Source organism: Felis catus, chromosome X (assembly GCF_018350175.1).
Source record: "Felis catus isolate Fca126 chromosome X, F.catus_Fca126_mat1.0, whole genome shotgun sequence".
NCBI lineage: Eukaryota > Metazoa > Chordata > Mammalia > Carnivora > Felidae > Felis > Felis catus.
This window is the reverse complement of record NC_058386.1, coordinates 6,914,991-6,941,064: the sequence shown is the minus strand read 5'-3', so window position 1 is coordinate 6,941,064 and position 26,074 is coordinate 6,914,991. Positions and strand designations below refer to the sequence as shown.

Sequence of the window (26,074 nt, the reverse complement as noted above, 5' to 3'; positions counted from 1 at the left end):
CAGAGTCAGAAGCTTAAACGACTGAGCCACCCAGATGCTCCAAGACAAGGGGCTTTCATTTCTGTTTGAAGCCGGAAAGAGGAGAGAGCAGGGGAGAGGTGGGAGAGGAGCTCATCTCCCACAGGGGAGATGCCTCACTTGTCTGTTACTGCCCTTGGCCCCAGAGGGACGCCGGGGGTGTTTACGCCCCAGAATCACCCGGCACTAAGACAAAGGGCATCCTCCAAGGATGGCAACAGAAGAATGGAGGTGGACAGGGTGCCGTGGAGGAGGGACGATGTTCTCCTGCGGGGAAGGCGTGTCTGCATCTGCCAAGCACTTCGCGCGCAGTCCCTGCTTCTGGCAGACCTCTACCCCCCCCCCCCCCACCAAACGGGGGAAATAACAATGCCCACTTCACAGAGTCATTAGAGATTCTGCTCGCTCATGCTCAGAGAGCAAACAGCAGCCGACAGAAAGGCTTCAGAAAGTGTTAGCTGCCGTCCTCAGGACAAGAGAGGACGCCAGGGACCAAGGCACATTGTGTCTAGAATGTTCTGAGAGCCCAGGTGAGAGCGGGTTTGTCACAGCAGGGGTCCACATGCCATCTCATGCCATTGAGACAAAAGCCCATGAGCTTCCAAAACTGTTCATTTGAAGATTTAAAAAAAAAAAAAACAATTTTTTGTTTACTTATTAAAAAGGTTTTTTTTTATTTTATTTTTTTTAACATTTATTTATTACTGAGAGACAGAGACACAGAGCGTGAGCAGGGGAGGGGTAGAGAGAGAGGGGGAGACATAGAATCTGAAGCAGGCTCCAGGTTCCGAGCTGTCAGCACAGAGCCTGACGCAGGGCTCGAACTCACAAACCGTGAGATCATGACCTGAGCCGAAGGCGGTCGCCTCACCAACCGAGCCATCCAGGCACTCCAAAAGGTTTTTTTTTTTTTTGATATTTACTTATTTGATGTTTATTTATGTTTGAAGGAGAGAGAGAGACAGAGTGTGAGCAGGGAATGGGCAGAGAGAGAGGGAGACACAGAATCCAAAGCAGGATCCAGTCTCTGAGCTGTCAGCACAGAGCCCGCCATGGCGTTCTGACCCCACAAACTGCGAGTTCATACCTGAGATGAAGTTGGACGCTTAACCAACTAAGCCACCCAGGAGCCCCTTAATGTTTATTTTTTGAGACAAAGGGAAAGACAGAGTGCGAGCAGGGGAGGGGCACAGAGAGGGAGACACGGAATCGGAAGCAGGCTCCAGGTTCCAAGCTGTCAGCACAGAGCCCAACATGGGCTCGAACCCATGAACCGTGAGATCATGGCCTGAACTGAGGTCAGATGCTTAACCAGTTGAGCCACCCAGGTGCCCCTGGAGATTTTTAAAAATTTTAAGGTGAGGGCACCTGGGTGGCTCAGTCATTTAAGCATGCCAATTCCTGATTTCAGCTCAGGTCATGATCTCACAGTTTGTGGCTTTGAGCCCCAAGTTGGGCTCTGTGCTGGCAGTGTGGAGCCTGTTTGGTATTCTCTCTCTTCCTCTCTCTCTGCCCCTCCCCTGCACTCTTCCATTCATAAATGAATAAAATAAACTTAATTAACAACAAAAAAAAGCATTAAAAATTTTTTAAGATTTAAAAAAGTGTTACTTTTAATTTTGTTTGAGCAACCTCCAAGCCAGAAAGACCAACCCTATCCTTTGAATTTATCAGAGGTACGATGCCCCTGTGTTCTAGAAACACAAGTACCACTCCTGGGTGTGTGTGTGACCAGCCCGCAATGCAAGTAAAATGCCCCAAAGAACCGAAAACGGAGGTCTACACAAAGGCAGCTGTGTGAACACCCACAGCCACATTATTCACAAGAGCCAAAAAGTGAAAACAACCCGCTGTCCATTCACAGTTAAAGATAAACAAAATGTGTTCCATCCACACAGTGGAACAGCATTCAGCCCTAAAAAGGGAGGCAACGCGGGCACGTGCGACAACGTGGATGGGCCTGGAAAACACGCTCAGCTCAGCGCATGAGGCCAGACGCAAAAGGCTGCGTACTATATGACCCGCTCATACTAAGTATCCACAACAGGCAACTCCATAGAAACAGGCCGTACATGAGTGGCTGTCAGGGGCTGGGGGCAGGGAGGGAGCAGCGAGTGACAGCTGATGGATGTGGCATTTCTCTTGGGGTGATAAAAATGTTCTGGAATTAGAGACAGTGTTGCCTGTGCAATTAAGTAAATGTACTAAAATACACTGAATTGTTCCATGTAAAAGGGTGAATCTGAGGGCATGGGAGTTACATCTCAGTTTTTAAACATTTTTAAAAACTCGAGGCACCTGGGTGGCTCACAGTCAGTTGGGCATCCTCCCTCTCAGAGTGTGTGTGTCTCTCTCTCAAAAATAAATACACACAAAAAATGTAAAAACTCCAGGGAAAAGAAACACAGGCTGGCCCCCCAGCCTCTACAACCCCCCCAGTACACGCATCGGGCTTCCTCGGGCATCGCACAGTCCGCCTTTAATCTGAGAACACACGAGATACCAGATTTACTTGAAGGAAGTCTCAAAGACCGAGAGATAAGGCGCCCTCCGGGCAGCGAGGACTGGAAGGAAGTCAGTGTGAGGCCACCACGTGAAGCCACAGGACAACCCTTCCCGTGGCATCAGGCCTGGGCTTGTTGGGGTCAAGCCCCCCGGGTACGTGCCCCGGTATGCCTGTGCCCACGCTGGCCACGAGCCAGGCCCCTGCCTCCCGGACACTTGAGGGCCACCCCCTCACCTCCTGGTGACAGGGAAGTCTGGTCACAAAGGGACTCAGACACAGTTACCACAGGGAAATGCCGCCCAGGAGGGCAGGGGAAGGAAACTCTGGGCAGGGCTTCCTTTAAACGTGGGAGCATGCCTTCTAGGACAGGGCAGCAGCCACCGTGTCACAAGCAACCCGCAAGCCAGGAAATAGCAAGTCAGTGTCAGCTCCGGGTTCTAATGCAACCGCCGTGATTTGCCTATTTTCCTGCTTTTGCTAGGCCACGGGGCACGTCCTTTCCAGTCTAGACCGGCACCCAGGCGGTTCTGTGTTCTGGCTCTCCATCCCCTGCCTACTCCAGGCTCGGGCTTCTGCCGTGTTGCCACGAGGCCTAGAAAGCATCACTCCTTCTTCTTCTTCTTTTTAAATGCTTCTTTACTGTGAGGGGGAGAAGGGGCAGAGAGAAAGAGAGGGAAAGAGAGACAATCCCAAGCAGGTTCCGCACTGTCAGCGAGGAGCCGAGGCGGGGCTCGATCTCACGAACCGGGAGATGATGACCCGAGCTGAAATCTAGAGTTGGACGCTCAGCCGACTTGAGCCGCCCAGGCGCCCCGAGGCCTAGAAAGCATCACTCCGTAGCGCCTTTCCAACACGCACGGTCTTGTTCTTTAGAAACGCTGAAGGTCCCTCCATTACAGTCGCCCCAGACTCGCGGCCTCCCCGCGGGCCCCGTGGCCCTGGCTCATGAAAGTGCCGCCGCGCGTGACTTTTGTGGTCCTGGAGGTACCATGACCTTCACCCCCAAGTCCCACACCAGAAACAAAGCAGCAGCAGGACGCTGGCACGGTGACAGGTGTCAATTCTTGACCGGTGCCCTTTTTACCACCTGCTAGGCAATGCACTGGGGCATCAGGGGCAAGGGATGGCCAGTTTCCAACCTCAGGGATGTCCCAGTCCATCGGGCTCAAGGATGCTGCAGGGTCCTCGATTAGACAGGCCCACGAAGGCCACTGTGGGCATACTGTGGCTGGTGGGGAGGAAGGGCCAGGGGCCGCTTTGCCTGGGAGGTGGAAAAGGAGCACAGCCTTCCATGCGGCCACGAGCGTCTCGGAGACAAAGCAGGACAAAAACCCTTGCAAAGCCTCAAACACCACAGGATGTTGGGGACCAGCAAACAGCTCTCCAAAGCAGCACTTGGCAATCTGGACCATGCCTCTGAGTCAGCTGTAGACCTTTGGGGTTTTCTGTTTGTTTGTTTTGTTAAGTTTGTTTATTCTCGAGACAGAGCACAAGCAGGGGAAGGGCAGAGAGAGAGAGGGAGACGGAGAATCCGAAGCAGGCTCCAGGCTCGGAGCAGTCAGCACAGAGCCCGACGTGGGGCTCGAAGTCGTGAACACGTGATGACGGCCCCAAGTGCACACCTTGTTAAAATGCAAATTGTGGTTCGGCAGGTCTGGGGTGCAGCTTGAGGGTCTGCGTTTCTCACAAGCTTGTAGGACCATACTTTGCCTAACAAGGGCCTAAAGCACAGCCGTCCAATAGAAACACAGTTAAGAGCCACACCTAGAACTTCCGATTTTGCAGGAACTGCATTTAAGAAAGCAAAAAAGTATATATGAAGTTAATTTCAGAATATATTGATCTCACCCAATGGAGCCAAAATATGGTCATCTCAACAAGTATACAATATAAAGGAATTAGTAATGAGCTACTTTGTCTTTTTTTTTCCACACTAAGTCTAAGATCCAGTGTGTTTTTAAACTTACAGTCCATCTCAATTTGGCCTAGCCACCTTTCAAGTGCTCAGCGGCCACATATGACGAGCGGCTACCACATGGGACAGTGCTGGACTAAAGGGTCAGGGCAGGAGGGAGGAAAGCAGCAGATGAGGCTGGGAAACGGACAGATGCTAAAAGCCAAAAGAACCTTCTAGACCCAGCTGAGGTGTAACGCGAGGGGCTCCTGAGGCCTTTCCAGGAAGAGCCTGAGGAACCACTTAGCGTGCTGGCATATCCACTGCCGGAGTTCTAGAACAGTCTGACACACAGGCCATAGGCAGTGTGCAAGAGACTGTCCGGGCACATGACACTGGAGGCAGGGACACTGGGAGTGAAGAAGGAGCAACAAACACAAGACATTTAGGCTCCAAAGGACTTGGTGATCGGCTGGCTGTGGAAGGAGGGCAAGCCACCATGAGTGACGCTGAGATCTGGGGATGAAGCGTCGACAGGACTGGAAATCCAGGAGAGACGGAGAAAGAAGGTAAAGGCAAAAAGGAAGCGGAGTCATCTCCGCCTGGATCACAGGGGGTCTGCAGGGCCACTGCCCAAGTCGAAGTGCACCCGGAGGTGGAAGGGGCACGTGCACACGTGCCCTTGCAAGGAAGCACTTGATGGTACCTAGATGCCAGAGAGGAGAGACAAATAAAGGAGGAACCTTCCGGAGAAACCAACACTACAGTACATGGTGAGGGAAAGAGCCGGTCAAGGCTGTTTGTACGACGGTCACAAAGAAAGGACACAGTAAGTCTTCTTGTGAGTAGACGTCTTCTTCAGATGGCAAGTGCAGCCACGGCGAGTCTGAGAACTGAGCTCTGGAAAACCGGACGTCTCTAGGGCACAAGGAGGGCATCCTGAGTATCCAGCAGAGAACGGACAGTGCACCTGTGTGGTATCAGGTGGTGATTATCGTCTCCTGCACACCAGTCACTGAGGATGGACGAGGGGGACGGAAACGGCCCCCCGACCCGACCCCAGCAGCAGCAGCTGTGAGCTCCTTGTGGCTACATGGACACAAAACAAATACGATTCAAGCAGCAGCAGCAGGCCTATCTTTCCGAGTCCAGATGTTTCCTTCCCAAACTTTCACTCGAGGCCCAGGACGCGTAAACATGAAGAGAAATTAAAAGAAAAGCGGCACATACCCAAAAAGCACACAGTTGTGTGTTTTTTGTTTTTTTTTTTAATGCTTATTTATTTTTGAGAGACAGAGACGGAGCATGAGTGGCAGAGGGGCAGAGAGAGGGAGACACAGAATCCGAAGGAGGCTCCAGGCTCTGAGCTGTCGGCACAGAGCCCGACGCGGGGCTCGAACTCACGGACCGCGAGATTGTGACCTGGCTGAAGTCAGACGCTTAACCGACTGAGCCACCCAGGCGCCCCTGCAGAGCTGTTTTAAAGAATGACATATTTTACCAATACAGCCAGTTTTCCAGAAGTTAGGGCTTTTGAAGATCTAGGTCTGTCTAAAAAAAACTGAATAATAAAACTCAATATATTTCACAATAAAACTTGTCAATTTTACTTACTTTTATAGCTTATTTATTTTGAGAGAGACAGAGACAGCACTAGTGGGGGAGGGGAAGACAGAGAGGGAGAGAGAGAGAATCCCAAGCAGGCTCTGCACTGTCAGCACGGAGCCCAGTGCAGGGTTTGAACCCACAAAGCCATTATATCATGACCTGAGCCAAAACCAAGATTGGGACGCTCAACCCAGGTGCCCCTAAAACATGTCATTTTAAAAATTCCAAAGGGCATACACAGAGCTAAGCTTCATCTGATTCCAAAGATTGTTGATGATACAATGTTAGGAGAGTTACCTTCAAGCAATGAATAATTATAAAAATTTTTTTAATGTTAACTTATTTTTGAGAAAGTGAGAGACAGTGAGCGGGCAGGGGCAGAGAGAGAGGGAGACACAGAATCCAAAGCAGACTCCAGGCTGTGAGCAGTCAGCACAGAGCCTGAGGACCCGGGGCTCAAACTCACAAACCGGGAGTGCACGACCTGGGCCAAAGCCTCAGATGCTTACCTGATTGAGCCACTCGGGCGTCTCCAAGCAATGAATAATTAGACGTATGTGGTGTAAAGGGAAGAATTTCAGAGACAGGGAAAATGAATCAACATAGCTGTACCACCAGAAATAAGATGATTATGTTTTGGGCTACTGATCAATCATTTCCTTTATTTTCAATTTTTTCAAGATGGTTTTAATGTTGCTGCCCCAAGAACAATCACTATGCTTAAAAACGTATAAGCATATGTACAATTAGCACAGATAAGGATCTCCGTTCTTACGAATGTACGAACATATGCACAATTAACATAAACAGATGCAGAATTTCATCAGCTCTGGCATCTGCAAGCCAGAGGCAAGGAAGCACCCTCACCTCCTTCGCAAGTCAGGGAGGGTTGGTTACCAGTGCGGTAACCTTGTCCTCCCTCGCCCGCACGCTCTCCGGGCTCCCCAGCACCTGACACAGAAGAGACCCTCCTCTCCTCTGGCTCACATCCCCACACCGACTCCACCTTCCTCCGGAGACCACTCTGACTCTGCACTTATCTTTATCTCTGTTTGATGGCCTAACCCATCTAAATCCTGTTCCCCAGAGGGGAGAAATAGTCCGCCATACAGGATTATAATTAATTAATCTGATAACAGCAGCCCTGCTAATGAAGATTTAACGTGTTACCCTCCCAGGCAACATCTCCTGCACTTTAACCCAGGCAGTTAAGGAAAGGACAATTCGACTAGGAGGAAGGTCCAATCCCTGACATCATCCAGCACTTGGCCACCCACCCTCCCCTCACAGAGCCTGCTTCGGATCCTGTCTTCCTCTCTCTCTGCCACTCCCCGCTCTCTCAAAAAGAAACAAACATTTAAAAAGAAAAGAAAAGAAAAGGTTAAGAACAGAGTGCAAGATCCAGCCTGGAACACAGGCAATGCCACTTAACAGTCGGGAAGACCTTCCCAACAAACTGGGACCCCTGTGGCCACACGATGGAGAAGTGACCACTTCCAGCTCGCTGAGCAAAGCAGGCATCCTCTGAACTGGTAGCCCTCACAGCACCTTTCAAATCTGCCGGACACCAGATACTTATTTTCAGTAGAGGGGGGAATGACCGTGTGACAAGGACAGGATCAGCCCAGAACAACCAGCTGAAGCGATGGCCTTAAAGGAGTCTCCACGGAAGCAGCCTCGCATATCACTCAGCCGCACGCAGAGCTTCCAAATAACGCTTTGGTCACCTTTTGTGTGTGTGTGTGTGTGTGTGTGTGTGTGTGTGTGTGTGTTTACTTATTTTGTATTTGAGAGAGAGAGAGAGGCAGAGAGAGAATCCCAAGCAGGCTCCACACTGGCAGCGCAGAGCCCCGATGAGGGTTTAATCTCACAAACCGTGAGATCGTGACCTGAGCCAAAATCAAGAGTCGGACATCTAACTCACTGAGCCACCCAGGCGCCCCAGTCACCCAGTCACTCAAATACCTGCAGATAGGAGGATCACGGAACATTTGCAGAGAGCATTTCACAGGGAAAAGAGAAGCCAACACAAACAAAAATGCAGCAGAGCTCAGAAACTCAAGCTATGCGGAAAGAAATCTTAAAAAAAAAAATCTGCCTAATATCCTCAAAGATATGAAAGAAAAAACATGAAGCAAAATCAGTAGGGGATTAAAAAGAAAAATGAAAGGAACATTCAAGAACAACACTAAAAACTTTGTGTAATCAGAAAGAAAGGAGAGCGCAATTGTAAAACTCAATGTAAGGACTGGAAGATAAGGTTGTGGAAACTTCCCAAGAAGAACAAAAACACAAAGATATGAAAGAAAGAGAAATGAGAGGCGCCTGGGTGGCTCAGTCGGTTAAGCATCTGCCTCTTGGTTTCAGCTCAGGTCATGATCTCGTGGTCTGTGGGTTCGAGCCCCGCATTGGGCTCTGTGCTGGCAGTGCATAAGCCTGCTTTGGATTCTCTCTCTCCCTCAAAATAAATAAATAAACTTACAAAAAGAAAATTTTTTTCAGGCAGAGAAGGTCTTCAAAGACCTGTGTATTTAAACATATTAAAAATGTGTGTGGCAGGGAGGCCTGGGTGGCTCAGTCGGTTAAGCGTCCGACTTCAGCTCAGGTCATGATCTCACGGTTTGTGAGTTCGAGCCCCGTGTCGGCCTCTGTGCTGACAGCTCAGAGCCTGGAGCCTGTTTCAGATTCTCTGTCTCCCTCTCTCTCTGCCCCTCTCCCACTCACACAGTCTGTCTGTCTGTCTGTCTCTCTCTCTCTCTCAAAAACACATAAACAATTTTTAAAAATTATTAAAATTATTTTTCTCACAATTGGGGATGATCTGGAACATGAATCAATGGTAACTGTATAGGAAATCAAGCAAAGAAACAAAACTACCATTAACCCCACTGAGAATGAAAACTTGCATAGGAAAAGTAATCATAGTTTGTACCACCAGGCTCAGCAGTGATAGCACTGGCCGTCAAAATATGCAAGCACTGACTCCTGTCAACTCGGGGCAAAAGTTAAAGGGGGTGATTTTGCCCCCCCAAGGGACATCTGGCAATGTCTGGGGACACATGTGGTTGTCACAGCCAGAGTGAGGATAGTAATGGCATCTAGCGGGTAGAGGCCAGGGAAGCTACTCATCTTACAACGTATGGGACAGTCCCCCCAACCCCAACAAAGAATTACTCCTGACCCTTGAACAGCAAGGGGGTGAGGGGCGCTGACCAGCCCCACATGCAGTCGAAAGTTAAGTGTATAACTTCTGACTCCCCCAAATCTTAACTACTAATAGGCGACTGTTGGCTGGAGGCCTGACATAAACTTTATATGTTGCACATACTTTGTATATTGTATGTATTATATACTATATACTATATATACTATATATATACTATATACTATAATATATATAATATATATACTATATAATATATACTATATATATATTGCATGTATTATATACTATATACTATATATATATATTGTATACTATATACTATATACTGTATCCTATTATATACTATATACTGTATCCAAAAAAACGTGATTAAGAAAATCCTAAGGAAGGGCTCCGGGCTGGCTCAGTTGGTGGAGCATGCGACTCTTGACCTTGGGGTTGGGAGTTCAAGTCCCATGTTGGGTGTAGAGATTACTTGAAACTAAAATCTTTTTAAAAAATAAAGAAAATCAGAATAAAACATATTTACAGTACTGTATTGTATTAAAAAAAATCCATGTGTAAGTGAATCTGCACAGTTCAAACCCACGTTGTTCCAGGGCAACCTGTATGGGACCCTCCATGTCTACAGTGCGAAAGCTGAAAAACCCTCTTCTAACCAGAATGATGAAGTCATCAGATTGGGAGTGTGGCATGCATGGTGGGAAGAAATGGGTCTGGATGGGTGGTGGGAAGGAGGTGTGCAGAAAAAAAGGCTAACTCCCAATTTTCGATATAGTTGGAAGTCAACAGGAACAAATACAAGTAGCAGCAACAGAGAATGTAAGCAAATGTCAAAAGACATCAGCCAGAAAGTTTCAGTTGTTGTCTGCAGGGATGGGGAAAGGGCAGCAGGGCGAGCTCCGGGTACGATGACAGGCCCCAAAGAACTTTGATTATTTAAACTGTGCAAGAGCCACTTTGATGAAAATGAAAACAAAACTCAAAAAGATACACTAACCTTTCATCCCTTTCCTTCCATGAGTAAGTAAAAATGTTGCCTTTAAAGCACACAGAATCTGCAGGGCCTGGGATTTAATAACAATAATTAACAATGATAATAGAAAACCCAGGTAAAGAAAATGTTACTTCTCTGTTACAATACAGAACATCCTGCCTTTTCAGAACCACTTTATTTGTCTGAACCTAAAATAAGGTGAGTCCAATTATTATTATTTTTTTTTTGATGATGCCCTATCGTCCTTCTACCAAGATACATTACCCAAAGTGAAGCCTTAATAATCACACCAGCAAACAGAAGACGCTTGACGTACTATAAGACAATGCAAATATCTGATCTAACGAGGTAATGGGAAAACAATTCTTCCAGAACATACCAGTGTTAGACACTGGCAACGTTTTAAAAAGACCAAAGAGAGCAATGTAGAACCCTCAGCTCTTTCAAAATTCCTTCCTGTGGATGAAAGTTTTTAGCCTGGAAGGGCGGCGGCTTGCAGAATTTCTCCTCCAAGGGTCCCCCCGCCCCCTGCTCCTGACCACAGTGTTTGAAAGAAGTGAGACCTGAATAAAAAGTCTATTCGTCTTTTCAATCCTGAAATTATCTTGTCGAATGTTTACAGTGTTCCCAGTGTACAAGAAGAAAAGATCCACAGAGGCCCTAAGAAATGCACAACTCCAGGTTTATTTGCATGCTGACACAAAACAACTTTGGCAAGACCGCAAGTCCAAAACGCTCTCCAAACAGAAAAGCCAGCCCTTCCCAAGCAGGGCGCCCAGCTTCTGTGGCCAGGGAACAGGAAGGGAAGTTAAGAAATCCCAGCTCCTGGGGACAAGGTGAAAACGACTACTTTTAGGAGTGTTTCATTACCATGCTCGGGCAAACTAGTTTTCTTTTTTTCAAAAGACCAATGTCTGGACACGTTAAGAACGACTCACGACTGAACCGGGAAGCCCAAATCCAACATGGTGTGGAGGTGTGCACAACTCAAGTGCACAGCTTTTCACAGCACGGAAGCCTCCGGATTTCTAGACCTGAGGTCAGCACAATTCCCGTCTAAGGAAGAAGTCTGCACCGGCTGAAGCTGACAGCCAGCAGACCTTGGGACAGGCCATCGGACTCCCTGACTTCCTGCTCCCGCACCCAACACACCTCGGGAGGACTAAGGACGAGGAGCAGGTCAAGTGTGTGAGGCGGGGACCGGGCCAGGGTAATAGAGACACACGGGATAGGCCAGCTGGCAAGCAGGTCTACCAGCTGAAAGTGGCTTTCAGCTCACGAAAGAAGACTCACCTCTTTTTTTTTTTCTTGTAACTGCACCAACGACGCTTAAATACAAACGAGTCTTCAGAATCCCACTCCTCCTAACAACTCAGAGAAGGGTGGCTGGCCTCGGAAAGTGGCTGGGGTGGCACGATGGAGGAACAGCCAGCACGGCACCCCGGCCCTGCGTCCCCGGAGTCGGCGCAGCCCAGCCACGGGCCATTTGCTGCTGTCCAGGGCCACGAAGCAGCCGCACACACTGATGCCGACGGGCCTTCACGCAGAAATCCAGAGCAAAATCCAGAAGAGCTGACGTTTGTCAGTCCCCGATCCCCTCCCATCATCAGCTCCCTCTTTCCTGCAACCTTTACTGATATCTGACAAAGAACTTGGCTGGGGTGGGGGGCAAACACAGACACGTGAGGCCGACAACTCGTCCTCACCAAGGCGGCCACTATCCAACCTTTCCCGTCACCAATGACGGTGACTCAGCCGGGTCCCCTAACATGGCACCTCTTTTCAAACCACTAAGGACGGGACATCAGGCGGTCGGCACCTCCCACACCCACCCACCACTGACGGCCGGTCTTTGCCGGGAGCCTCCTGCTATCAGGAGCTCTAACAGTTTACATAGGACTTCTGCCACCTGGCTGTGTGACCTCCATCCAAAATAGGCGCCCCGATTCCCTTCCATCCTACCCTCACTATCCAAACTACAAAGGACATCTAAGGACTCTGTCTCATATCCAGACAAATGTTTTAATGGCCTGAAGCCCCCTGAGAGGGTGAGCCAGGCTGCGGGGATCCCCAGCCACAGCCCTCCCGCCCTGCTCTAGGGTGGCTGTGTCCCCCAAAGGCAACCTCAAAGTCGGCGGCTTCCCAAACGAGCCAGCCTTGGGACCACAGCAGGCCCCAATTCATGTCTTCTTTGGTGCTTCTGGCTAAGGTGAGGGCCTTCTTCAGGGAGGGACCGGAGCCTCAATCCTCCCCCCTTAGCAAACATTCCTGCCGCTGCAGGAGGCCTACTGACACCCAGCTCCTGCGGAGTGCTCCCTGACGAGTCCCCATCCGCCCATTTGAAATTCTAGGCCCTCTAGTGACTTTTTAGAAATCAGGCCCCTCCCCTACCCCCACTGATGTTTTACATTCGCTGCATCCATGGAGAAAGGAAACAGGGGACCACGTTAGAAACAGGGGACCATGTTACCCGGGTCCCCAGATAACCCACATCAAAATGTGGCCTCGGAAATACTAACAAGTCAAAATCTTTGTGGTTTCTTAGGACACAGACATCGTTCCTGCTCCCTCTCGGCCAGGAGCACGTAAAAACAGCAGCACTGTAATTTTGTAGCCGTCGTGAAAAGTCAAGTTACAAGCAGGGGGAAAGGTCCTGCGTGGATACAAATGTGGCTCCCACCTTCCAGCGGAAGTCTGGTGGGACTTCACACAGGCACTTCAAATTCCAAGAATGTCACTCCCGGGAAGTTAAGTATCCCTTTGACTTCAAACTAGACCCAAAGAAAAGACTGTCTTTACCCCGTAGCCCCAATGAACGCCCAGAAACAGCACCCAGTTCCAGCTTCATTTCCTTTCTCCAGCTACAAAAGTGCAGATGAAGCAACTATTTGTTTGACTTTTACTATGTAAATAAAGTCTATTATCAGGGCCAGCACTTGGGAAGAAAACAGCCCCTCACAAAACCACCCAAAAGGCCAGTGTCTTCACAGAGAAGAACGAAGCATGAGCTTTGAAAGCTAAAGTCTTTTTTAAAACAAAGGCGACCACACTGTTAATCTAACGAGGGCAATTCTGCCCGCAGAGGACAGACATCTGACAGCGTCTGGAGACTTTTGTTGGCCGTCACACCTGAGGGGGGGTGTACCAGTGGCATCACGTTGAGTGGAGACCAGGGATGCTTCCGAACATCCTACCAAGTGCAGAACAGCCCCCACCATAGAGAAGGACACAGACCAGAGTATCGGTGGAAAGACCCTCATTTAATGGATGGGATGAAGTCATTTAATAATAGCGCTGCAAGTGTTTCCAGGACAGAACAGGTGGAACGGAGGGGAAATGGGGTCATTTGGGGTCAAGAGCTGGCCCTTGGGGGCCTTCTCAGGGCTTGCCAGTTTTGTTATCTCAGGGCACACCGTTTAACTTCCCTTTGCCTTAGCTGTTGCATCTATAAAATAGGTTGACGGGGGGGGGGGGGGGGGGGCGCCTGGGTGGCGCAGTTGGTTGAGCGTCCGACTTCAGCCGGGTCACGATCTCGAGGTCCGTGAGTTCGAGCCCCGCGTCAGGCTCTGGGCTGATGGCTCAGAGCCTGGAGCCTGTTTCGGATTCTGTGTCTCCCTCTCTCTCTGCCCCTCCCCCATTCATGCTCTGTCTCTCTCTGTCCCAAAAATAAATAAAAACATTGAAGAAAAAAAAATAAAAATAAAAAGGTTGACAGGGGTGCCTGGGTCACTAATCAGTTAAACATCCGACTCGGTTTCACCTCAGGTCATGATCTCAGGATTCCTGAGATACAGCCCTGATGGGCTCTGCTGACAGCTCAGGATTCGCTCTCTGCCCCTCCCCTGCTCATCCCTGCTCTCTCTCTCAAAATAAAATTTAAAAAGTAAAGTAAAATAGGCTGACAAAACTTGATCCGAAGATCACGGGCTGAACCAGCCCTGTTCTTAGCATTTCTTCCAGGGCTAAGACATGCACTCTGATGAGGCTTTCAAATCAGACCCCCATTATCATAAAAAGAGCACGTTACCTTACACCTGATCAAGCTACCCCCACGTCAGACTCTGTTACATAGAAAATGAGTCGTATGATATCCCTAGGATCTTATCTGTAAAATAGTTGATTATGAGGGGTTTTTTTTTAATCCAAAAAAACCCCCACCCCTATTAGAACAATTATTATTTATTTGGGCCCCCAATAACAATTGTTATGATGAGCCCCCAAGATTTTTCAGTAGCTACTGAGAGGAAGATTCACAACTTGGATCCATCCAAATTCTACAAGCGGAACAATCTTCCGCAGTCTCTCTCACAACAGCCAATTCCCACTCTCGGTGGTTCTAAATGGACACACTTTCCTTCATCCTTTTCTAATCATGCAACAGTTCATTACCAGCTGGTGCAGGGTAACCAAGCATCATTGATGACTTAATCCAACGGAAAGGACAGGCATGTGAAATACTGCCAATACCATGCCACACAACAGGTAGTTAAAAATATATAATACACGCATGTGTGAGCACGTACCTCTACCAGTGTATCCAAGTGTACATGGGAACTTAGTACAGAAGCCCCAAACCCTCCCGAATCCTCTCCACTCTAAGTAAAGAAACCACCAAAGCTGCTCACACTGGAGCAGCTACACAAACTAAGCAGCAGTTTAAGGGGGAGACGGATGAGCATCTCAGGTGAGAATCACAAACATTTTTAGCCCTGCAAAATCCGGAAACACAATCTGGAAAGGACGAGCACACAGTGCTGGTGGCCTAGTCACAAAAACTTTCAAAACGAAAAGGAACAACGCCTTGGCAAGTAGCGTGGAAGCTAACCGGCAGGCCAAATCACGAACAAACGGCTTCACATGCCCCAAAAAGGCCCTGGTGCGTTATTTACGGAGTTTTACTGCCCACCTCTTTCGGTCTAGAATGGGGTCCTTTGGACACAGGGAACAGGAGGCCAGGTAGAACACACCAGGGTTTTTAGGAAGGAGGGTGTGCTCAAGAATCCCCTTCTCCAGCTTCTGATAAAACAACTGAATTTCAGAGTTTTTAAGTTTATTTATTTATTTTGAGGGAGAAAGAGAGCATGCAGGCGTGGGAGCGTGAGACAGAGCGAGAGAAGCCCAAGCAGGCTCTGCACAGCACAGAGCCCGATGATGCGGGGCTTGAACCCACGAACCCCTGAGGCGAAACCGAGTCTGACGCTTAATCGACTGAGCCATCCAGGCCCCCGGAATTTCAGTTTATGGTGACTTCCAAGTTTCTTACACTGTGTATGCTTAAAAGGCAAGATTTCACCTTAACTAACGTGTTACAATTTATTCCACCTACTTATAATGACAAGTCTAAGATACGTTGAATTGTGTATATCTTTTTTTTTTTTTGAAGAAACACATGAGATGCTAAAGACCTAATTATCTTCTCAACCTTTACCATCAGAAATGCCCTGTAAAACCTTTATTAAAAAGGCACAACTTAACATTCTTTAATATGCATTTATGCAGGAAAGTGCCCTTGCGGGGCAAAGTGTGTACCATCTTTGCAAAGAACTGAATTCGTTAATGGGTTACACATTAGTCCAATTTATAGCAATGATAGCCTCTTTTCCCAGTTGAACATAAATTCAGCGCACATCTAAACAAGCCTCCTCTCAGACTCTCTGGTTCTGTAAATCTAAAAACAGGAGAAAATGTAGAACAGAAAAGTTTGGGGTCTCATTTGCTATATGCACAACAAAGCCACACCACTGCTCAAATTCATTACCGGTGGGGTGGGTTAGGAGTGACTTTATACCTTCCTGCTGCAGGGAAGCAGGAAAGCAGAAAAAGAAAAACAAAACAAAACAAAACAACCCAGCAACTCACCTTCAAACTCTGGTAATAGCCAAGAATTTTTACATTTTAAAGGGAACTTTGTCCCTAGGAATGGCCTGATCCAACCCTGCCCAGAGACACTGACACTTTTAACCAGAAGAAAACAGGATGATGGGTTTGTTGTTTGTGTGTCTTCACAGATCAATACAAGTCCAGCTGGTAAATTTCAAGTTCGATTTCTGTTCTGAGACAAGAGAATTCACAGCGCTAAAGCAGCCTCTTTCCCCCCCCCCCCCCACACCCCGCGAAACACATTCCTGATTAGACCTATTAGAAACTTGTTATTGGAGCTCAAGTCCCGCTTTTAAAAAGGACGCTGAAAGTTTCGGTACGTTTCTGCAGGTATCCAGAACGCCGTGGATCTAGGGCTGGAAGCCGAAAGTCAGTAAATATTGATGGGCTGATGGGAATCGAGAAGCTGGGATGGCGACAGCTGCTAGTCTGGCTTTCTCAGCGATAAGGGGTACAGGTTCAAGGGGTGCAGAACCAAGGGCCTACAGTGGCAAACACAGATCGGGAGAGTTCAGTCCACCCCCTGGCACGTGCAGTGGGCCCTCTCCAATCTCTGGGCAGCCCCACAGGTGCAGGCCGCCGCTGGAGAAGCCGGGAGTGACAGGGGACCCAGCCAGGTCCCTTCTTGAAGGGGGGGGGGGAGGGGACCCGGAACTGGAGCCATTTAAACTCTGCGCGGCGCTTAGAGTGAGCAGGGCTGGGAGCCGCCGCCGAGCGGCCGGGGTGGCGCCGGGACCACGCACCTATGCGTGTCCCGGTGCTCCGGTCCCCGCAGGTGACCCAGGCAGACCCGCGCCCCGGCGCTGGGGGCGCGATCCGCCCGCCCCTCCGGCGCCCCCACCCCCGGCGAGTCCGCCGCCCCGAGGCCACCTTTGGGTTGTCACCGTAAGGGTCCCGCAGCCGCCTCACCTTGGTGATGACCAGCGGTTCGCCGTGCTCGCGGCCGCCCTTCAGGGTGAAGCCCCATGGGGCGCCGCCGCTCAGCTGCACCTCCACCAAGCGCCCGCCGTCGGCCACCCGCGCGTCGGCCTCGGCCAGGCGCTCGGGCCGCGCGCGGGGCTCGGCGCCCTCCATGGCGCGGGGCGCGGAGGCGGCGCGGCCGCTCAGCCCCCAGGGCCCGTCCGGCCCGCGCCCATGCAGTCGGGGGAGCCCCGGCAGGCCGAGGGCGAGGGAAGGTCCGTGCGCTCCTGCCGCCGCCGGCCAGTGGCGAACTTGCGCGGCAACTTGGGAGGAAAGTGCCGGCCGGGGCCAGGGAGGGAGCCGGGAGCGGGCGGCGCGGCGCACGGAGGAGGGCGGGCCGGGCAGGGGGCGGGGCCGGCGCGCTCCAGGGCTCGGGCCGCTCGGCGGGCAGGGGGCGGGGCGCGCGCGGGGCTCCCGGGAGCTGCCCGGAGGGTGGGAGGGACCGGAGGGGGCGCGCGCTCCGGGACCCGTGCGGCCGCTGAGGGACGGAGGGGCCAGAGGCGCTCGGGGCGGGGGCGCCCTGGACTGGTCCCAAGGGGGCGAGGGCCGGCGCGCACACGGTGCCGGTGTCGCCGGCCAGGGATGCGAGTGCGCGCTCGGGGCTCCCCCAGGTTACCCAGAGGGTGGAAGGGGGGCGAGGGCCGGCGCGCGCACGGAACCTGTGCCGCCTGCCGTTGCGGGAGCGCGCCCCGACTCGCCCCCCTCCAAAGTTGCCCGGAGGGTGGGAGGGGGCGGAGCGCGCACACCGGACCTCGCGCTGCTCGCTGGGGCCGAGGGGCGGCCGGGGACCGCGAGGCGAACTCCGGTCCTTCCTCCCGCGCGAGCGCAGGGCGGCCCTTGGAGGCTCCGGGCGCGCCAGCCCCTCCGCCCGGGAGGCCCAGCGGCGGCAGGTGAGGCGGCGGAAGCGCCCGCGCGGGGCGGGGCGGGCGGGCGGCGGTCCGAGTCCCCGGCGCCCTCCATCTTGGAGCGCGCGGCCGGCCCGCCGCCCCCGCCTTTGTTCGCGCCGACCGCGGGCTGCCGGCGGCCGCCCAGGTGAGGCCGGAAGCGCGGCGGGCGGCCCCCGGGCGGCCCCGCGCCGGTCCGCGAGCCACCAGCCTGCTCCCGCACGCACGTGCTTTGTCCCCGGGCGGGGACTTGGGGTCCGCGGGTCCCGGGAGTCCTCCCTGAGAGCCTCCCCTCGCCGCGCAGCCTGGGCCAAACGCTGGCCTTAGGAGGGTCCTTTTAAAGTCCGGGCAGAATGGAAGGGCGTCTGGACTCTTCCCGGGTGGAGCTGCCTACCCTCCCACAAGGTCCCTGCTGCAGCGCCCAGCCCACACAAGGAATGTTCTTGGCTCTTCCCAGCCCTTGTAGGTACGGTCCGGGAAGTCTTTGCATTCGGACCCTGTCCTCACTCTCGTAGGGCAGTGCCACGAGGTCTTAATGTCCCACTTCTGCATTCCTACAAAGAAAAGGTGGTCTGAAATTACTGAAAGGGTGTGCCTCCTACCTCTACCCCTTTTCAATTTACGTAAAAGTCCGGTATGAAGAAATACCTGTATTAGTACATGTTTGCATGCTTTGCAAAAAAAAAAAAAACACAACAAAATCTTTTTATTTTATTTGTAGTTACGTCACTGGACGCTGGTGCTCGCTTGTCTCTTCAAAGCGGCTCTATCCAGGTACTTGCAGCAGGTGGGGATGGAATAGACCTCAAGGACAAGCTCGGAGACCACTGGACAGAAAGAGTGAGGGGTCTCTGTCACTGTGGAGCAGAGACCAGGAACCTCACCTGTGGTCTCAGTTTCTTCAGTGGTCAAGTGAGGGATTTCCATTCTGTGACTGATGGTTTGGGGTATCATCCAGGCAACTGAAGTAAGAGTGCAGACTTCACTCCACACTTCTGGCTCTGGGCACTGATTACTGCCCCATAAGTAAGGTCCAGAATGTGTCCAGTTAGAGGAATGGGGAGTTTTTCTTTGTGAAGGGAGATGTAAGGAGTGTGTGCCTGTTAGAATCCGTCTCAAGCGTACCTTGACTGCGGTGGTCACGCAAACCTGCCCAAAATGATTACATTGCACACAACTAAATAGACACAGGAGTGAACCAACGCTGAGGAAATCTAACCAAGCTTGGCAGATTGTATCAATGTTAATGTTCTGACTGAGGTGCAGGTTGCAAACGATGTCCCTGTACTGTTTTTTACAACTAAATGTGAATCTGTAATTATCTTCAGCTATGACGTTTGCTTTAAAAAGTGGATGGATGGGGCGCCTGGGTGGCGCAGTCGGTTAAGCGTCCGACTTCAGCCAGGTCACGATCTCGCGGTCCGTGAGTTCGAGACTGCGTCGGGCTCTGGGCTGATGGCTCGGAGCCTGGAGCCTGTTTCCGATTCTGTGTTTCCCTCTGTCTCTGCCCCTCCCCGTTCATGCTCTGTCTCTCTCTGTCTCAAAAATAAATAAACGTTGCAAAAAAAAAATTTTAAAAAGTGGATGGATCGGGACACCAAAAGACAAAGGGCCATATAAACGCACGTAGAGTTTTTGGAAGTTCCCTAGTCTCAAAACGCACCTCCCTGCCCTGTGGTATATTAACTTAAATCTCAGTTAACTAGGGCTGAAATTCAGGCCACTAGATTCACTAAGCAGAGACCAAGATTTCATTGTCCCATAAGTCACAGCCAAAGTCATCTTTAACGTTTTATGTTGATCATGTAATCAGATGACCTATCCACCGCTTGAACGGGTTATACTGTTCATTCTCAAACTTAGGTAGAGGTCGACATTTATCCTTAGTAAATTTAATTTTACTGAGTTTTTTCTTAATCTTCACATTAGGCATTCCTCCCAGCTTAGCATTATTTGAATAGGTCTAAGACTGCTCTATCTATAGACATTAATAAATACAGCAGAAGGGACTGGATCAAGTCTGTGTGGCCTGCTTTGAGATAGATGCCCTCTTCCCAGACCCTCATAAATCCTTTCATTGACGGTCTTGGGTTTATATAGGTGGGCAAATCTACCGTCACACCTAGACTTCTGTATCATGTCCGTTGTATCGTTATAAGACAGTATAATGTATCTTGGAAACCATCAATATCTTGTGACTGAAAGGCATTGCCCCAGTTTATTAGCCTCGCACCCTTTTTGGAAGAGTTTAGTATGACACTGAACCAGTGTGGACTTACAATGGTAATGGTTTTCTTTTCTAAGAACTCATAACTCAGCCAGATTTTCTAAGGACAGAATATATTTGTTAGCATCTAGCTTTTCTGTTAGAAAGCTAGGGACAAATAGGCTTTATGAGCCTATGTTCTTCTGGACCTGTAGACGTGACCCTGTGACCCATCAACATCTAAGCATTCGATAGCCCTGGGTATATGCCACTTTTTCAAATCTGAGACTTCCTTTAATAGAGAAGAGACAGGTGAAACTTGAGGTCGTTCTTTTGGTGTCTGGCCAGCTCAGTCCATACAGCATGTGACTCTTAAATCTCGGGGTTGTGAGTTCCAGCCCCGTGTTGGGTGTGGAGATTACTGACAAATAAAAGTTCTTTTACTTTTATTGACAGTGAATGAATCAATCAATGAATAGAAGACCAGTTGAGCCAACTTTCAGAGATTTCATCAATAGCTAATCCTTTTTATGAAATAGAGTTCAAATTATTTTAGGGTATTTTGGTTCTAAAAAGACACGAGGATTTGTAATTATAAAATGTAGTGGAGGATAGAGTACCAAAACTTTACCTTTCAAAGTAGTAGGTTAGTACCGTCAAGCTTTGCAGAACACCTGTGGCAATTTTTAGAGGGCAGTATTAGCCATTTTCTACTTAACCCACTGTGTACCTGAGTTAGGGTCCCTATGAATTCAGATGGTGGAGAGTCACCACCATTTGTCATCTTCTTGATTTCTGCCCAGAGACAAAAGCTGAATGCTGCATCTGCATAACTGCACCCCCACTTCTCCCCCTCTCACCTCAGAAGGATTTTACCCTGGGTCTTGTTAGTTGGAGCATCTACAGATCTCCAGGGGAGAGATTTCCTCTTCTGTGGGGGGGTCTCTACCTGTGCATGGCATCATTATCCCATTCATGTAATCCACATTGGGAGTTGGCTTCTAGCACCCAGCACCTTTGGTTGAGGAAGCAAGCAGCCACAGCAACTAAGACATAGTAGCCACGATCCACAGGGAACCTGCTTTGTACCAAGCACGTTACATAGATGGACTCAAGTCCAAAGTTTCTTGGAGCATGCATCACCCCAATTTACAGAGGAAGAAACTGAGCCCCAGAGGGGCTTAATAACTCTGCTTGAGGTTGCTGAGCCCCCTCCCAAGGGGGACTCACACACTCAGGCTCTTCTATGCACAGGGACCAGTGCTGGGTTGGGTATTGGACGGCAGTTTGCACTGAGCTAGGGAGCTGGCTCTTCTCTGTAAGACCTTTAGACACTGAGCCACCTTTTGAGGTTCCCTTGATCTCCAAACAAGAAAAAGGCTGAAGCATCCTATGTGCAAACTTTGCCTAATAAAACTGTGTACTAATTTGTTTGCTTGAGTTCCAATCCTGTTACCTTGGAGACCTTAATTTTGTTTATTTGTTCATTTTTGAGAGACAGAGACCGAGCGCTACTGGGGGAGGGGCAGAGAGAGAGGGAGACACAGAATCTGAAGCAGGCTCCAGGCTCCAAACTATCAGCACAGAGCCTGACGCGGGGCTCAAACCCATGAACTGTGAGATCATGACCTGAGCCCAAGTCAGGCACTTAATCCACTGAGCCACCCAGGCACCCTTGAGATATGTCCTTTCAAATGTTATGTGTAAATGGTCACATTTCTGGCTGGTGGTTAAATACACACACACACACACACACACACACACACACACACACACACACTTTTATCAGTGAATGAATTAATGAATAAAAGGCAAATTGAACCAAATGTTAGAGATTTAATTAATAGCTAATCTTTAAGAAATATGTACAGTAAAACCTTGCATTGTAAATAATTTGTTCTACAAGTGTTCCACAAGACGAGCAACTTTCTAATAAGTTTTAACTTGACAAACAAGCAATGTCTTACAATACAAGTAGTACATGACTTCAAATATCACACGATCACAACTGAATCAATGGTTCTCTCTCTCTCTCTCTCTCTCTCTCTCTCTCTCTCTCTTTCTCTCTGCAGGATTGAAGGTGATTGTCTCCCATGCTCAGATGCTCAGTCTCAGGCCACGGTGTTTGGCAGAAATCAGTGATTTTTCAGAACGTTGGAAGGTGCCCAAAACTGGCAGTGGTGTATTCTTTGTCACTTCAAGCACCTAAGTTCTTTGCTTTTCCATACAAAAATGAGCTTAGGAATCCTCTACTTCATTGTAGGTCAGGCTGTCTGCAGATAGAGACCCTTTCCTCTGCTGCCTTATTGCCAGTTACATTAAATACAGTACATGACAAGAGTTTATTAGTATTGTACTGTAGCCAGTGTCTGTTACTAATGGTGAAAGTCTCCCAGTAACCCTCCTCTCTCTTGTCTCCTTCACATGGCCATGAAGGTTTTCAAAAGTAATTTGTTTTTCTTGATATTTTGTATTTTCTTTATTATTTTGTATTATATTACAGTATTGTAATCATTTTTGTATGAATATTTTTGGGCTGTAGAACGAATCATCTGAGTTTCCATTATTGCTTATGGGAGAACTCGCTTTGATATACAAGTGCTTTAGACTACAAGCATGTTTCCGGAACGAATTATGCTTGCAAACCAAGATTTTTATTATATATATAAAACAATGCTTTTCAAATTGGGAGTATTCAAAAAGAGCTACTATTTTTAAAGTTTTTTTTTTTTTAAGTTTATTTAAGAGCAAGCACAGGGGAAGGGCAAAGAGAGACAGAGAGAAAGAATCCCAAGCAGGCTCTGCACTGTCACAGTGTGGAGCTCCGTGCCTGGCCCGAACTCCCCAATCGTGTCCTGAGCTGAAATCAAGAGTGGGTCACTGACCCAGCTGAGCCACCCAGGTGCCCCTAAAAGTGTTCATTTTTAAAATGCAGTTTTAGGGGCGCCTGGGTGGCTCCCTTCTGGTGAATGTCCATCTTTGGCTCAGATCGTGATGTCCCTGCTCGTGGGTTGGAGTCCCACATCAGGCTCTGTGCTAACAGCTCAGAGCCTGGAGCCTGTGTCAGATTCTGTGTCTCGGTCTCTCTCTGCCCCTCCCTGCTCCCACTCTCTCTCTTTCTGAAAATTAAACATTAAAAAAAAATTTTTTTAATTTTTTTTAAGTGTATTCATTTTTGAGGGAGAGACAGAGTGGGAGCAGGGGAGGGGCAGAGAGAAAGAGACGGAATCCGAAGCAGGCTCCAGGCTCTGAGCTGTCAGCACAGAGCCCAATGCGGGGCTTGAACTCACAAACCGTGAGAGGATGACCTGAGCTGAAGTCAGACACTTAACCGACTGAGCCACCCAGGCGCCCCTTAAAAAAATTCTTTTTTAAATGCAGTTGTAGAAAGCCATTGGCTGTTTTTCACTTTTTATTTTTTTATAAAGTAGCCAACAAGTCCTTCTTGAGCACTTGTAACTTGCCCAGTACTGGGGAGAGGTCGCTAAGGAATGGAAAGGATGCAGGAAACAGGAAGCATTAACTCTGGCCAATGAAGAAAATACAATAGAAAAAAGAAATTAGTGCACCATTATGCACAAAATGACTCTTAATTGCAGAAGTTCTAGCAGGAGAGAAACCAAAGTAGAGAAGAAAAACAAGGAATTAATACAACTCCTAGATGAAGAGTTGTATTCCTTTGCTCCTGTGAGCAGAGGAATGTTCTTTACAGGGAAGCTAAACGCGTTAGGACTGAATGCTGAAACGCTGTGGACGAGTGCAGAAGCTTCCCAGTCTTGCTCCTTTTGAATGTGTCCCGAGACTCCACTCCCCATCCCAGGGGTGTGCGTACAGGTAGGGTGAGTGAGGAAGTATAAACAGCTCTGGGCTTCTGGCCGAAATAACCGAGTCTGGTGGCTGGAGAACAGGTGAGGGTAGGCCGTAAGGAGTTTCCTTTGGGCAGGTTGAAATTTGAAATGCCTTTGGGATGCCGTGTATGTTTTCTAAGGCTATTGTAATAAGTTCCCATAAACTGCTTAAGACCATGTTTTTTTCCTTCCTGGAAGCCAGAAATCTGAAATCTAGGTGTCAGCAGGGCCACACCCCCTCTGGAGGCTCTAGGAGAGAATCTGTTCCCTGGTCCCTTCAAGTGTCTGGTGGCTGCTGGCATTCTGGGCTGAATGACTGGATCAGGCCAACTTACTTTTGCCTTTGTGGTCACGCAGCCTCCTCCTCTGCCTACGTCCTGTCTCCCTCTGTCGCTCTCTTAGAAGGTCACCATGATTGCCTTTAGGGCCCACCTGGAGAATGGAGGCTGCTGTCTGCATCTCAGAATCCTTAATCGAATCTGGTGTGCAAAGACCCTTTTTCCAAATAAGGTAACAAATGTTTTAGGGATTTGAACCCGTTATCTTTGGAGAGCAATAGTCATCTTAACTACAGATATCCGAGTGGAAATCACTGGGGTGTTCTTGAGGTAGGGTCCCTTCCCTAAGCAATGTGGAAGAAACAAAACCTTCAAAATAAAGGAAGGGGGGGCGCCTGGGTGGCGCAGTCGGTTAAGCGTCCGACTTCAGCCAGGTCATGATCTCGCGGTCCGTGAGTTCGAGCCCCGCGTCGGGCTCTGGGCTGATGGCTCAGAGCCTGGAGCCTGTTTCTGATTCTGTGTCTCCCTCTCTCTCTGCCCCTCGCCTGTTCATGCTCTGTCTCTCTCTGTCCCAAAAATAAATAAACGTTGAAAAAAAAAATTAAAAAAAAAAAACAAAACAAAAAAACAAAATAAAGGAAGGCAACCTGGCTGTAGGTGGACATGAAATCCCTCACGACCCCGTAACAGGAGACCACCTAATGAGACCACATGTTTCTGTGTTACCATATATGGGAGGCAAAGAGGTAGAAAATGTATAAAAAACTATGCCACATGGCATTTGGTTCTCAGTTCTTCAGGTACGAACCCAACTGAGCGGTGCTGGCAGGAATAAAGTTGCTTTCTGGAAAGAAAAGCCTCAGTGTCACAACTCTGTGTGAGAATCCTGCTCCATTACATGGGGGCTCGTGTCCGGGATTCAGAGACGGTGCGTATCCACCTCCTTTGCCGCCAGGGTACAAACCTCTGAGTGCCAGGAGACGTGGCCTTGCCTGGCGCTAAAGGACTGCTTGATCTTTAGGAGATGAGCCCTCCCGGTGTGCCGGGGCGAGGACCCCATGTGCAGCTACAGAACCCGTGTGCGCCAACGGAACCCGTGAGGCCCAGGAACCAGCTTAAGGAGAGCCGCCCATCAGACTGGTAAGAACCAGGTTCATTTTGGCAGACCTGCCCCTAAGAGGCAGAAGGGGAGCCTGGTCACCTCCCAGAGTTGCCCTAGTTCCACAGCGACGAGGAACCAAGCCACAACTCTAACGCGCTGAATGTAGGGTGGTGGGTTGGAGTCGATGTGTGAATGAGACGGACAACAGAAAGGTTCTGACCTGACCAAGGGTCAGTGTTGAGTCTTGATCCGCGGTTCCTTGGTGACCTTATATGGCTTAAGGCGGCATCAGACTTCCTTGGGAGCGTGATCCGTATCACGGATTGAAAGTGAACCCGCCAATGCTAAGAGGCTCCCGAAATATCTCTGAGAGGAGAATGGCCGGAAATGGACAAAGCGAGTGTGTGTCCTCTCCAAACTGGTCCCCCACCTTCCTCTTTTTTCCCCCTTGTATGCATGAAAGTCATCTGTTAGGGGGAGGAAATGGGTGGAAAGCAGGGTAAACCAACTCCCCTAGAGTGTATGTTGAGGAATTTCAAAGAGGGATATTCAGGAAATTATGGTGTGAAATTAACTAACTCCTGGAAAGCTCTGGACATTCTGTGAAATTGATTGGCTGTCATTTGGGGCAGGCTGGCTCTCTGAGGGCTCACTTGATAAGGAACTAGTTGGCTGAGTGTTGAGGGTCATTGCGGGGGACCCAGGCCACCCAGACCAATTTCCTTAC

At 49.5% G+C, this 26,074-nt stretch overlaps 2 protein-coding genes across 9 annotated transcripts in view; one reads left to right on the top strand and one right to left on the bottom strand.

Moving 5' to 3' along the window:
- The window catches only part of SHROOM2 (shroom family member 2), a 157,579-nt gene extending 140,227 nt beyond the window's left edge, over positions 1–17,352 (bottom strand). Inside the window, exon 1 of one of the 3 annotated variants that reach the window (XM_023249376.2) lies at positions 16,979–17,352. In XM_023249376.2, the coding sequence (XP_023105144.2) occupies positions 16,979–17,143 (165 nt within the window). In that variant the 5' untranslated portion in view covers positions 17,144–17,352. The remainder of the gene's footprint in view (positions 1–16,978) is intronic. The other 2 variants (XM_023249375.2, XM_023249374.2) reach the window with 2 other exon arrangements.
- Positions 17,353–17,471: 119 nt separating this feature from the next.
- Positions 17,472–26,074, top strand: part of LOC109496425 (collagen alpha-1(I) chain-like) — a 25,018-nt gene continuing 16,415 nt past the window's right edge. For 3 of the 6 annotated variants that reach the window (XM_023249362.2, XM_023249361.2, XM_045050436.1), the window contains exons 1-4: positions 17,472–17,919; positions 18,635–18,687; positions 22,192–22,199; positions 25,267–25,385. In XM_023249362.2, the coding sequence (XP_023105130.1) occupies positions 17,612–17,919; positions 18,635–18,687; positions 22,192–22,199; positions 25,267–25,385 (488 nt within the window). In that variant the 5' untranslated portion in view covers positions 17,472–17,611. Of the gene's footprint in view, positions 17,920–18,634; positions 18,688–22,191; positions 22,200–24,787; positions 25,174–25,266; positions 25,386–26,074 lie in introns of those variants that run through there. The other 3 variants (XR_006592857.1, XR_002739897.2, XR_006592858.1) reach the window with 2 other exon arrangements.